At 40.6% G+C, this 14,088-nt stretch overlaps 1 protein-coding gene across 3 annotated transcripts in view; it reads right to left on the bottom strand.

Annotated features, from left to right (window-relative positions):
* The window catches only part of hiw (MYC binding protein highwire), a 443,394-nt gene that overhangs the window by 309,032 nt on the left and 120,274 nt on the right, over nucleotides 1-14,088 (bottom strand). For all 3 annotated transcript variants that reach the window (XM_071673952.1, XM_071673951.1, XM_071673953.1), the window contains exons 24-25: nucleotides 11,012-11,156; nucleotides 6,473-6,600 (exon numbers count right to left, since the gene is read on the bottom strand). In XM_071673952.1, coding sequence (XP_071530053.1) covers nucleotides 6,473-6,600; nucleotides 11,012-11,156 — 273 coding nt within the window. The remainder of the gene's footprint in view (nucleotides 1-6,472; nucleotides 6,601-11,011; nucleotides 11,157-14,088) is intronic.

The following is a 14,088-nucleotide window of genomic DNA, read 5'->3' as shown; positions in this document are numbered from 1 at the left end:
TGACCTTTTTCAACCCCTGCACCTTCTTCTTGACTAACTGCCACTTTCTCTTATACATGCCCCACTCATTTGCACTCACTCCCTGTAAGTACCAACTAGTTGCCTCTCTTATCTCTTTCACTACCAACTTTACTTCTTCATCCCACTACTCATTACCCTCTCAAATCTACCCATCTCCCACCTTTTACATGCCACATGCATCTCTTGCACATGCCAGCACTGAGTGTAGAATAGCAAAAAGTGAGAGCATATAAAGCTATGGACGTGAAGGAGGAATGGTATGTACAGCAATTAGGAACGCATTACAGTACTTACATGTGTAAGAGAAGTGTAAGGCACACAGAAGGTCGGAGGTGGACAGGCAAGAAAGGGTAGCGAGTCATAGGATGACGAATTACAGTTGCTCGTGAAAGGGAAAAGAGAGGTGTACAGGCATTACTTGCAGAGAAGGAGTGCTAGTCACTGGGAGTTGTACGGTATAACTATAAGTTGTCAAGAGGAAGGTGCAGGGGCTGAAAAAGAGGGCAAATGAGAGTTAGGATGAGCAAGCATCAGCAAATTTCAGAGAGAATAACAAAATATTCAGGAAGGAAGTTAATGAAGAGAAAAACAAGAAAACAAATGGGAACATTGAGAAAAGGAGGCAAATGGGGAAGTGGTAAGAGACAGAAATTAGGTGAAAAGGAGATGAAGCAAGTACTTCAAAGGACTGTTAAATGTATTCAATGATAGGGTAACAGATTTGGGATGCTTGAATGTGAAGGTATGCAAAGTCAGAGAGTCAGGGAAAGGTTTGGTAAAAAGAGAAGAGGCAGCAAAAATCTTGCAAAAGATAAAGTGCAGCAAAGTGGTTGGAGTGCATGGGATTGCAGCTGAATTTCTCAAGAAAGGGGGTGACTGTATTGTTGACTGGTTAGCTAGGATTTACAATGTATGGGTGTCTCATGGTGAGATGCCTGAAGACTGGTGGAATGCCTGGATAGCGCCACTGTATGGTAGCAAGGGAGACAAAAGTGAATGTTCCAATTACAGATGTATAAATCTGCTGAGTGTACCAGGCAAGTTGTGGGAGAGTGGTGACTGAGAGGGTGGTGGCATGCACAAGGCTTCAGATTTTGGAGGGACAATGTGGCTACAGGAGTGGTAGAGGAGGTGTGGATCAGATGTTTGCTTTAAAGAATGTGTGCAAGAAATACTTAGATAACAGAAGGGCTTACATGTGGCACTTATGAATCAGAAAGTGTATGATGAGCCTGAAATAGATGCTTTGTGAAGATGCAAAAATATGGTGTGGGAGGTAAGCTGCTATAAGCAGTGAAAAGATTTCATCAAGAGAGTAAGGTATAAGTGCAAACAGGAAGAGAGGAGGGTCAGTGGTTCCAGGTGAGGCTGGGTCTGCAGAAGGGGTCTGTGATGTCATCAAAGCTGTATATTCTGTGAATGGATGGACTGGTCAGAGATGTGAATGAAACAACCTTGTAGAGAACAGCAAGTATACAATCTGTTAGGGGTAGTAGTGTGCCTACAAACTGAGCCTGTTCTTTACTGATGAAATGTCTCTGCTAGCGGATTCAAGTAAGACTGTAGAAGTCAATTTCAAGTTTGGGAAAGTGTGCAAAAGGAGAAAACCAAGAGTAAATGTGAATAAAACTATGGGTATTATGTTTAGCAGTGAAAAAAAGAGATTTTGGAATGTAAGTCTGAATAAAAAGATCTTTGGGAAGTGGAGTGTTTCAGATACTTGGGAGTAGATATGGCAATGAATGGAATCATGAAAGCTGAAGCGAGCTATAGGTTGATAAGGGAGGAAATGTCCTGGGCACATTGAGGAATGTGTGGAAAGAGAGGTGATTGTCTTCAAAAGCAAAGTGCTGTATGGATGTAAGACATAAGCCTTCGATGAAAATGTAGAGTAGAGGTGTTGGAAATGGATGATATGATGTGGGTGAGTAAACAGTAAATGACAGAGCAAGAGAGAAATGTGGTATTGTATCCTTTATGCCTCCTCCTACTTCTCCCCATCCTCCATGGAAGGAACACATATTGAGTGACTGCATAAACATTCAAAAGATGATCAGGCTCATGGTTGAACCCAATACCAGACAAACCTTGAATTGAGAACTTTACCGAAGGAGTAGCAAACGAAACAAACAGCATCATACAAAGAGCAAATTAAGAGATGAGAAGATGAAAGGTGTGGGAGGAAAGCTACCAGAAGCAGTGAAGAGTTATCAAGAGTGTATGGCATGTGTGAGAGTAGGAACAGAGGAGAGTGAGTAGTTCCAAGTGAGAGAGAGGGCCTGCAGCTGGGGTGTATGGTGTAAATGGCCACAGCTGTTTTTAATCTGTTCAAAGATGGAGTGATGAAAGAGGTGAATGCAAGGGTCTTGGAAAGTTTGTTGGGGTAAGGGAGTTGGAATGTTAGTGGCATATTTGAGTGAGAAACTGCAACAGCTGGAGTCTAAATTTGGAAAATTGTGTGGCAGGAGAAAGTTGACAGTAAATGTGAATAAAACCAAGGTTATTATGTTTAGCAGTGAAGACAATCAGGTTGTTTGGAGTGTGATTTGAATGGAGAGAGCTTGGAGGAAGTGGAGTGTATTAGATATCTGGGAGTGGATATGGTAGTATATGGGAACATGGGAGATGAAAAGAGCCATAGGATGGGTGAAGAGGCAAAGGTTCCAAGCACATTAAGGAATGTATGCAAAGGTCACTGTCTCTAAGGGTAAAGATTGGTTTTTTTTTTATACTTTGTCGCTGTCTCCCGCGTTTGCGAGGTAGCGCAAGGAAACAGACGAAAGAAATGGCCCAACCCCCCCCCCATACACATGTACATACACACGTCCACACACGCAAATATACATACCTACACAGCTTTCCATGGTTTACCCCAGACGCTTCACATGCCTTGATTCAATCCACTGACAGCACGTCAACCCCTGTATACCACATCGCTCCAATTCACTCTATTCCTTGCCCTCCTTTCACCCTCCTGCATGTTCAGGCCCCGATCACACAAAATCTTTTTCACTCCATCTTTCCACCTCCAATTTGGTCTCCCTCTTCTCCTCGTTCCCTCCACCTCCGACACATATATCCTCTTGGTCAATCTTTCCTCACTCATTCTCTCCATGTGCCCAAACCATTTCAAAACACCCTCTTCTGCTCTCTCAACCACGCTCTTTTTATTTCCACACATCTCTCTTACCCTTACGTTACTTACTCGATCAAACCACCTCACACCACACATTTTCCTCAAACATCTCATTTCCAGCACATCCATCCTCCTGCGCACATCTCTATCCATAGCCCACGCCTCGCAACCATACAACATTGTTGGTACCACTATTCCTTCAAACATACCCATTTTTGCTTTCCGAGATAATGTTCTCGACTTCCACACATTTTTCAAGGCTCCCAAAATTTTCGCCCCCTCCCCCACCCTATGATCCACTTCCGCTTCCATGGTTCCATCCGCTGACAGATCCACTCCCAGATATCTAAAACACTTCACTTCCTCCAGTTTTTCTCCATTCAAACTCACCTCCCAATTGACTTGACCCTCACCCCTACTGTACCTAATAACCTGGCTCTTATTCACATTTACTCTTAACTTTCTTCTTCCACACACTTTACCAAACTCAGTCACCAGCTTCTGCAGTTTCTCACATGAATCAGCCACCAGCGCTGTATCATCAGCGAACAACAACTGACTCACTTCCCAAGCTCTCTCATCCCCAACAGACTTCATACTTGCCCCTCTTTCCAGGACTCTTGCATTTACCTCCCTAACAACCCCATCCATAAACAAATTAAACAACCATGGAGACATCACACACCCCTGCCGCAAACCTACATTCACTGAGAACCAATCACTTTCCTCTCTTCCTACACGTACACATGCCTTACATCCTCGATAAAAACTTTTCACTGCTTCTAACAACTTGCCTCCCACACCATATATTCTTAATACCTTCCACAGAGCATCTCTATCAACTCTATCATATGCCTTCTCCAGATCCATAAATGCTACATACAAATCCATTTGCTTTTCTAAGTATTTCTCACATACATTCTTCAAAGCAAACACCTGATCCACACATCCTCTACCACTTCTGAAACCGCACTGCTCTTCCCCAATCTGATGCTCTGTACATGCCTTCACCCTCTCAATCAATACCCTCCCATATAATTTACCAGGAATACTCAACAAACTTATACCTCTGTAATTTGAGCACTCACTCTTATCCCCTTTGCCTTTGTACAATGGCACTATGCACGCATTCCGCCAATCCTCAGGCACCTCACCATGAGTCATACATACATTAAATAACCTTACCAACCAGTCAACAATACAGTCACCCCCTTTTTTAATAAATTCCACTGCAATACCATCCAAACCTGCTGCCTTGCCGGCTTTCATCTTCCGCAAAGCTTTTACTACCTCTTCTCTGTTTACCAAATCATTTTCCCTAACCCTCTCACTTTGCACACCACCTCGACCAAAACACCCTATATCTGCCACTCTGTCATCAGACACATTCAACAAACCTTCAAAATACTCATTCCATCTCCTTCTCACATCACCGCTACTTGTTATCACCTCCCCATTTACGCCCTTCACTGAAGTTCCCATTTGCTCCCTTGTCTTACGCACCCTATTTACCTCCTTCCAGAACATCTTTTTATTCTCCCTAAAATTTACTGATAGTCTCTCACCCCAACTCTCATTTGCCCTTTCTTTCACCTCTTGCACCTTTCTCTTGACCTCCTGTCTCTTTCTTTTATACTTCTCCCACTCAATTGCATTTTTTCCCTGCAAAAATCGTCCAAATGCCTCTCTCTTCTCTTTCACTAATACTCTTACTTCTTCATCCCACCACTCACTACCCTTTCTAAACAGCCCACCTCCCACTCTTCTCATGCCACAAGCATCTTTTGCGCAATCCATCACTGATTCCCTAAATACATCCCATTCCTCCCCCACTCCCCTTACTTCCATTGTTCTCACCTTTTTCCATTCTGTACACAGTCTCTCCTGGTACTTCCCCACACAGGTCTCCTTCCCAAGCTCACTTACTCTCACCACCTTCTTCACCCCAACATTCACTCCTCTTTTCTGAAAACCCATACTAATCTTCACCTTAGCCTCCACAAGATAATGATCAGACATCCCTCCAGTTGCACCTCTCAGCACATTAACATCCAAAAGTCTCTCTTTCGCACGCCTGACAATTAACACGTAATCCAATAACGCTCTCTGGCCATCTCTCCTACTTACATAAGTATACTTATGTATATCTCGCTTTTTAAACCAGGTATTCCCAATCATCAGTCCTTTTTCAGCACATAAATCTACAAGCTCTTCACCATTTCCATTTACAACACTGAACACCCCATGCATACCAATTATTCCCTCAACTGCCACATTACTCACCTTTGCATTCAAATCACCCATCACTATAACCCGGTCTCGTGCATCAAAACCGCTAACACACTCATTCAGCTGCTCCCAAAACACTTGCCTCTCATGATCTTTCTTCTCATGCCCAGGTGCATATGCACCAATAATCACCCACCTCTCTCCATCAACTTTCAATTTTACCCATATTAATCGAGAATTTACTTTCTTACATTCTATCACATGCTCCCACAACTCCTGTTTCAGGAGTATTGCTACTCCTTCCCTTGCTCTTGTCCTCTCACTAACCCCTGACTTCACTCCCCAGACATTTCCAAACCACTCTTCCCCTTTACCCTTGAGCTTCGTTTCGCTCAGAGCCAAAACATCCAGGTTCCTTTCCTCAAACATACTACCTATCTCTCCTTTTTTCACATCTTGGTTACATCCACACACATTTAGGCACCCCACTCTGAGCCTTCGAGGAGGATGATCACTCCCCGCGTGACTCCTTCTTCTGTTTCCCATTTTAGAAAGTTAATACAAGGATTAGTTAATACAAAGTTAATACAAAGATTGGTATGTTTGGTGTAATAGTCCCATTGGTGTTGTTTGGATGCAAGGCATGTGCCTTAGATAGAAATAAAGAGACGGGGATGGCCATGTTGGAAATAAAATGTTTGAGGACAACATGCTGTATGAGGAGGGTTGAATAAGAAGTGACAGGGCATAAAAAAGGAGTAGCAGCAGAAGGAGTATGTATGAGAAAGCTGAAGAAGGTGTGCCAAAATTATTTGGACATAGGGAGAAGATGAGTAAGGAGAGGATAACTAAGAGGGTATACATGTCAGAAGTGGAGAGAACAAGGAAAGTGGGAAACCAATGGTAGGAATCATCAGAGTGAAACAAATGGAAAAAACAAAGAAAAACACGTCAATAAAGTAATATATTGATTGAACGGTAAAAATTTCTGTAGTTATGCACCAGATAAATTCAAAATATCATACTGTGCCAGAAGTAATTTATGATTTACAGTGCAATAAAAGATATATGGCAACAACCAAGTACCTTAATTTTGCCCATGTATTCCCCTCTTCCTCCAAAAAGTCCAAAGCCTCCAACAAGGACATCTGTATCACTCATAAACCGCACTGCCTCTATTGAGTGCCCAGAGTAACCCCAGCCACCACCATGACCTGGAAAACATAGAGCATGGTAAATACTCATAAGTCTATAAAAAACAGGCACTGAAAACTTTATTAATCATATAAGCGCAAGCACAATTCCATTTTTTTAATACAGGTGCTCCCAACTTACAATGGGGCTACATTCTGATAAACCCATTTAAGTTTAAAAATATCACAAGTAAAAAATACTTTTAAGACATTCAGTACTATACATCTAACCTACCAAATATCACAGTATAGCCTAGCCCACTTTAAACCTTCTCAGAACACTTACATTTCTCATCCACAATTATCATATTCAATTCTTCCTTAAAAGCTTAGGCATCTTCAGTATCAGCACTGCTGCCTCACTGCTAACCTTTACATTATGAAAATTATGATGCCTTTTGAAGCGTTGGAACCACCCATGACTTGCTGTAAACATTTGCTTATAAGTAAGATCACTGACATGCCATTTTAGCGTTTCAGCCTGGATCATCAAGAGGCTAAGCGGTATGCACTTCTGTATCTGGTCTTACATCCATATGACAAGAAATTTTTCCATAACATTGATTGGCTCTCCTATTTTCTTTGTGATGACAGCAGATTGAACCGATGCTGAAGATTTCACTGCATCACTGATTAAGTTCCCATCCTTTAAGATGGTTGAGATCATCGATTACAAAAATCTTAACTCGTGTGATAGCCATTACTGGCTTGCCACCTTCATGCTGGGCAATTATCTTTAGTATCATCTCAAGAATAATTGCCTTCCTCCTCTTCTCACCAGCAGCAGGAAACCCAGATGGGCATTTTGCAAACATGATGGGATGCAGAAATGCAAAACAAAAAATAAATAAAATGCTGGCAACACAGTACACTGTAGAGTGATGGTTGTTTACACTCATGATTGCGTGGCTGACTGGAAGCTGTGGCTTACTAGCACTGCACAGCATTACAAGAGAGTATCATACCGCATATCACTAGCTCAGGAAAAGATCAGAATTCAAAATCTGAAGTACAGTTTCTACTAAATGTGTACCACTATTGCACCATCAAACTCAAAAAATCATAAGTTGAACCATCATAAGCTGAGGAACACCTGCACTAGATCACAGTTTCCCAAATTAGCGAGGTAGCGCCAGGGAACAAATGAAGAAAGACCAACTCATATGCACACATATATACCACATTGTTCCAATCCACTCTATTCCTTGCATGCCTCTCACCCTTGTGCAAGTTCAGGCCCCAATCGCTCAAAATCTTTTTCACTCCGTCCTTCCGCCTCCAATTTGGTCTCCTACTTCTCCTGGTTCCCTCCACCTCTGACAAATATATCCTCTGTCAACCTTTCCTTACTCATTCTCTCCATATGTCCAAACCATTTCAACACACCCTCTTCTGCTCTCTAACCACGTTTTCTTTTTTATTTCTTACCCTTTCATTACTTACTCGATTAAACCAACTTAAACCACATAATGTCCTGGTGATTGGGAATATTGGTTTAGAATGAGGAACATACATACAGTGTCCACAAAAATAACCTTGTCTATCCTAATGGATCTTTAACGGCGATGTCATACATTTTAGTACTTTGTCATTTCTCCTTTGGCCTTGAACAGCATGTGCAGATGTCTGTGCATGGCATTGGCAAGTTTCCTAAAGTGCTGTAGGTCCATGTTTTGGGTCCACTGGATCCTGACCTGAATGTGCCAAAGCACTGATGGAATGATGCAGGAAGCAAGCTTGACTTTCAGCAGTTCTTGATTGGTTTAAGATCTGAGGAGTTGCCAGGTCACTCCAGCCCTTGAATATTTTTCTCTCATAACCAATTCACCATCTCTCTAGCCTTATGGCAAGGGGCACTATCCTCCATAAAATTATCACACTTATGAACCTTATAAAAGGGAAGTAGAGGTCTCTTTAGCTCCTTAATGTACTGCTCTTCATTCAATTTCTAGGTAAGAAGTACAACCGTCCCCTACCCATTGCACCACAACAACAACCCCAAACCATCACACTTTCTGGGTGTTTCATCATCTTAACTGTGAAATGAGAATCAACCTGACAGGCACCCTCAAGGCTCCTCACCCTCCGCTGCCTCAACTGCACACTTAAAGGAACTTACATCATAAAACTTCACCTTACTCCATAGTTCCTCACTCCAGTCCTTTTATTTATTTGCAAATGTAAGTCATTTGTATTTCATTTCCTTCAGGAGTTGGGGTTTGGCAGCTGGCTTGTGTAGGAAAATCTGAATATCCTCTTGCAGGCAATGTTGAATAGTTCTCTGAGAGAAAGTTCCCACAAGTTTTGAATGGTCTTTCTTGAGTTCAAAGACTGAAATGTCGGGTTGCTTCAATACTTCTCATCAAAGGAGGTTATATGTAGAGCTAGAGGCATTCCTTAGGTGACTAAGGATAAGTTTTGGAAGATGATGTTATCAGGGAGGCCATGAGCACTCTGAGCACCCAGTGCACCTAGATGTCTCACATGTACCCACATTTTCTTGCTTCCAGGCAAAAACTTGGACTTTCTCCTAAGAAAGGAAAAAGCCAACCATCTTGAAGTACAGGTGGAAGAAATACAGCGCCAAGAGGCAAAATCCCCAAAATGAAGAGGCAAACATGAGAAGCAAAGAAATATTCCTTAAGATAGCCTGATTCATGCTAGTCTAAGTCACCAGAAGTATGCTGATTTCACCCAGAGAGCATCATATGCTTGTACCCACAATAAACCTTTTTCATTATCACCTTTGAAAATATATGGGGAGGACAAAGTTTTTTGCAGACAGTATTAGCATACATGGAGTACAAATGATGGTAAGAGGGCATTATTGGATTATATACTAACTGAAAGGCATATAAAAGAAAGACTTGGATGTGAATGAGTGGAGAGGGGCAGCAGGTGGGATGTCTGGTGCTCACACTAATAGAAACACTATCCTCAGTGACAGATGTACAATGATTTCACCTTGAGAGCATTATATGTTTGTACCCAAGATAAACTTTACCCATGTAACACTTTTGGAATTATATATTAGGGTGGACAAAGTTTATTTGCAAAGACTGTAAGGAGATTTGGAGTGCAAAAAATGGTAAGTGGGCTTTCTTGGATTATCTGATCAATACCTGGTGGACATGAGGGTGAAAGTATGTTTGTAGAAATTTTAGGAACAGAAGGAATTATATGGATGGAAAGAGGGTTGTAAAAATGAATGAACTTGGGAAAGAAGCTTGTAAGAAGAGATATCGCATGCACAATGGCAAATGGTGAGAGCAAATAAAATTATGGGAGTGGGTGAAGAATGGGAGGTGTTTAGGAAAGTACTTCTTACATGCTGACATATATCCATATACCTAACCCCAGACAACCCAATCTGGCTTACTTCCTCCAGCCACCTTGAATGAACAATCACTCCCTCAGAACAAAACCTCAGATTCACTTCCCAATGCCAATAACATCACACATAAGCAATACAAAATCTTAATGTCCTCAGAATACTCGCTGGGATGAGAATTGGAGAAAGAATTCCTTAACACCATCAAAAACCAACTCTTCCACTCCCACTTCATTCTACCACTCCATTCTAAACTATGCTTCACCTGTTTGGTTTTCCATCCTCTCCAAAACATATATAACAAAGCTGCAAACCACACAAAACAATGAATTCTGAAGTCACTAGCGGTGGAACAACTACAAATACTCAACTCCAAGCCAATGAAACAAAGATCTTTCTACTACAATCCTACCTTAACATGCTCAGCACTCAGTTCTATGCAAAAGATCCCCTCCCTTCCAACAAATAACAAACCAAATTCTCTTGACAAGCACTATGAAACCTACCAACTCAGTCTTAAACTCCATCCATCAGAAGCAACACTCCCCACACATACATGAGTCACACTTTCTCATCTACACTCTGGACATCACCCACCCCTTCAACACTACAAACACCATTTTAACAAATCCCAAGACACTTCATGCCCCAGATGTAAATATTACAATGAAGACACTAAGGACTTGCTGCTCAATTGCCTTGCACTCTCCACACAAACAACAAACACATATCACAAAATTTTACGACATATGATCCCAACCAGGGGATGTCTCTGACTTCCTGAGCACTGCAGAAGCCTCATAAAGATAGACAGGACTCCTGGAGCAGGAATTCAGTAATATCATTTGTGCCCCATTTTGACAAAAATGACTTAATATTTTGGTAATTTCCTGAGACCAGAGACTACATACACAGCTAATTAAGAAAAAACATAATTTTCATTATTGACTACAACAGCATTTAAAGTTAATTGTAATAAAAGAAAATCAATTAAAATACATGTCAATAATAATGGATATATCTATTTTAGACAAATGCACGACAATAACATCATTAACAAATAATTCCTTTGAGTAAAAGTAAGAGAAAATCAAAACATACTTTCAAATCTATTGACAGGTGTGAAGTCCTCTCTTGTATATACCCGTATAGTTGCAACAGTCTGAGGATCATCCTCTACCACAGAGAGTCCATGCTCATGTGCCCAAGTAACAGTATCAATACAAGACAGCATATGCAGTGCTACCTGTTTGGCACAAGAATAAATTCTTATCAATGAAGAGATAACATTACAAAGGTACACTACAAAATAACAAGTATAATGCTACTATAGTCTTAACAGTATGAAGACAAGAAGAATTACACATAAAACATTTGAAACACATCATCTCTTTACTCAGAGGTCAATTCTAATTCTCCTATGAAAAAAATAAAGGTTACACTGGGTTAAACCTCATGAGGGTGCAGGGTTAAAGTGTTCAGCAAAGATACACCTTTAGTCATATGATATAGCCTACAAATCAATTACCTTGTTTAACATTATACCTGTTATTAAGATTATACTGAGAGCAAATGACCTCATAAGTTGGAAAACTATTCTGGAGGCTCATCTTTATAGTCCACTCAATGCTATGATTTCCATATGTGCTACAGTAGACCCCAATACTAACATTCTAACAGACTTCAATGTAACAGAACTCAGCTTCTACCAGAACCCTATGATCCCAATAGACTAAGTTTGGAATCTATCAGAAATTTCTGTACAAGTTTGTTACATCACAAATCTAGTCTGGTCAGTTAAGCATCCAACAGACGGAGATTGTGATGTAATGGGATAGCTTATTGGTTCCTGACCTTGATCTGGGCCACTGGGCACAAAGAGAACATGCAACAGCCAGCTGCGCATCACCTGGTACTATTTTTTCCTTATTTCACAAGCATACAATGTTCTCTCTACAAATATACACACAGTTTTACCCAGATTTACAATAATCTAGTAGTGCAATATTAACTTTTGTGCCTTTACACCTAAAAAGATAATTCAAGATGAAATTTCAAGATGAAACAACACAGCTTGGTCAGAATTCACTAGCCAGAGATCAGTGCCTGCTTGATCATAACAAACAAATTCATTGCCCAAGTTTACACATAATTGCAATGCTTTTTTTCTAAAGTATAAAGGCTTGTCTTCCTGTATGAAATCATGGCAGATAAAAGTGATATGAGTGTTGTATGTGCTACGAGATCCAGCAAACACTGCTGTACTGCTGAACAGCTGAAAAGTACTGAGCATCATAAATGCTGAGAGAGTAGCTTCCACCTCAAGCAAATCGATTCCGCTAAGGTATGAATCAGGTGACTCCAGTGACCCTGGTGCTGTTTCTTCTGATTTTAGAGCAGTCCTTGCTACTTCTTGAAAACCTCCAGCATTGACGAAATAAGGTTTCTATTACACTAATCAATATTCATCAAAATTCCTTATGAAAATTTGTAATGTAACAGCAATTTGCTTTTAATGAACCATCTTTTTCCTCAACTAGTCTGCTGGTGGCATTGCCATTCATCTTGGTAGCACTGTGAAGTGATGACCCATGTGCATGGTTGCTGGCGGATATTCTACTCCATAAATGAAATTATCCCTGGGGATTGGGGAGAAAAAATACTTCCCACGTATTCCCTACGTGTCGTAAAAGGCAACTAAAAGGGGAGGGAGCAGGGGGCTGGAAATCCTCCCCCTCCCATTTTTTTTTTTTTTTTTCAAAAGAAGGAACAGAGAAGGGGGCCAAGTGAGGAAATTCCCTCTAAGGCTCAGTCCCCTGTTCTTAACCCTACCTTGCTAAAGTGGGAAATGGCGAATAGGTATGAAAAAAGAAAAATGAAATGTGATGACACATGGTAAGACAGCTTAACAATCTACTACAGTAAATATACTATCTTAACCAGGGACATATATCATCACGAAATAAGGTTAGTACTGTGTAAAAAAAAAAAAAGTTAGCATCTAAAAAGATTTCCTTGTTAAACAAAAGCTTTCTCTCATTGTTATCTTACTTTTATGTTTTGTTATTAAGAACAATCCACAATATTATAGTTAGTTTCAATATAGTGATTTGACTGCTATCTAAATCTTCAAGAAAAATATAGCTGTGGCTTGAACAAGCGTCAATGAATACTCATTAAAAAGGACTGCTTCTTGGTCTTCATCCTACATTAGCCTAATGATCCGCTACAGCTTGAAGTAAGATGAGAGCCATTAACTCAAAATACAGTCAAGCACATATGCCCTTATCCAACCAAATATGAGTTACATCAATCTAATATGCTCTAAAAGGCATGTATATCATAAAATTTTCCCTCTAAAATATTCATTTATGGTAAATTATTTCACTGCAATGAGCAATACACCTAAATCTTGAAATACACTACAGTTGTGTTTCTAAACTTCTATGAACCTGGAAAAAATATGTATTTGGAGCTAATTACAGCATGGGTCCAATGGAGATACGTACAAGCCCCCAATGAACAATTCCTATATGCCTGAAAAGATATCTTCTCTGACAGTTTAATAAGGATTATGATTCATTTTCATCAAGTCAGTGAAATATACAAATGAATATACATAAGGAAGTCATGCATATACAAGTTTAGCTTAGAACAAAGTTACTGCAAATAATAATGTACCCTACCCTTATCAATGGGGATAGGGGAGAAAGAATACTTCCCACATATCCCCTGCATGTCGTAGAAGATGACTACAAGGGGAGAGAGTAGGGGGCTGGAAATCCCTAACATGAGCCAGGTACCCATTTTATCAACCAACCCCTATGGGTAGATGAACAGCTGGGTTGAGTGTGGACCAACTGCCTAAACCAGGATTCAAACCTATGCGTCACAGTCAGGAACACTAACCGCTATACCACGTTTGGTCATATGGAGAGAATGAGTGAGAAAAGGTTAACAAAAAAGATATATGTGTCAGAAGTGGAAGGAACAATAAAAGGGAGACCAATTTGGAGAAGAAAGGAATGAAAAAGACTGAGTGATTGGGGCCTTAACATGCATGAGGGTGAAAGGTATGCAACGGATAGAGGGAAGTGGAACATTGTGGTATACTGGTGTCAACGTGGTGTCAATGAACTGAAATAGGGCATGTGAAATATCCTGGGTAAACCATGGAA

The sequence above is a fragment of the Panulirus ornatus genome, chromosome 19 (genome assembly GCF_036320965.1).
Source record: "Panulirus ornatus isolate Po-2019 chromosome 19, ASM3632096v1, whole genome shotgun sequence".
NCBI classification, from domain to species: domain Eukaryota; kingdom Metazoa; phylum Arthropoda; class Malacostraca; order Decapoda; family Palinuridae; genus Panulirus; species Panulirus ornatus.
This window is presented reverse-complemented; position numbering and strand designations above follow the sequence as displayed.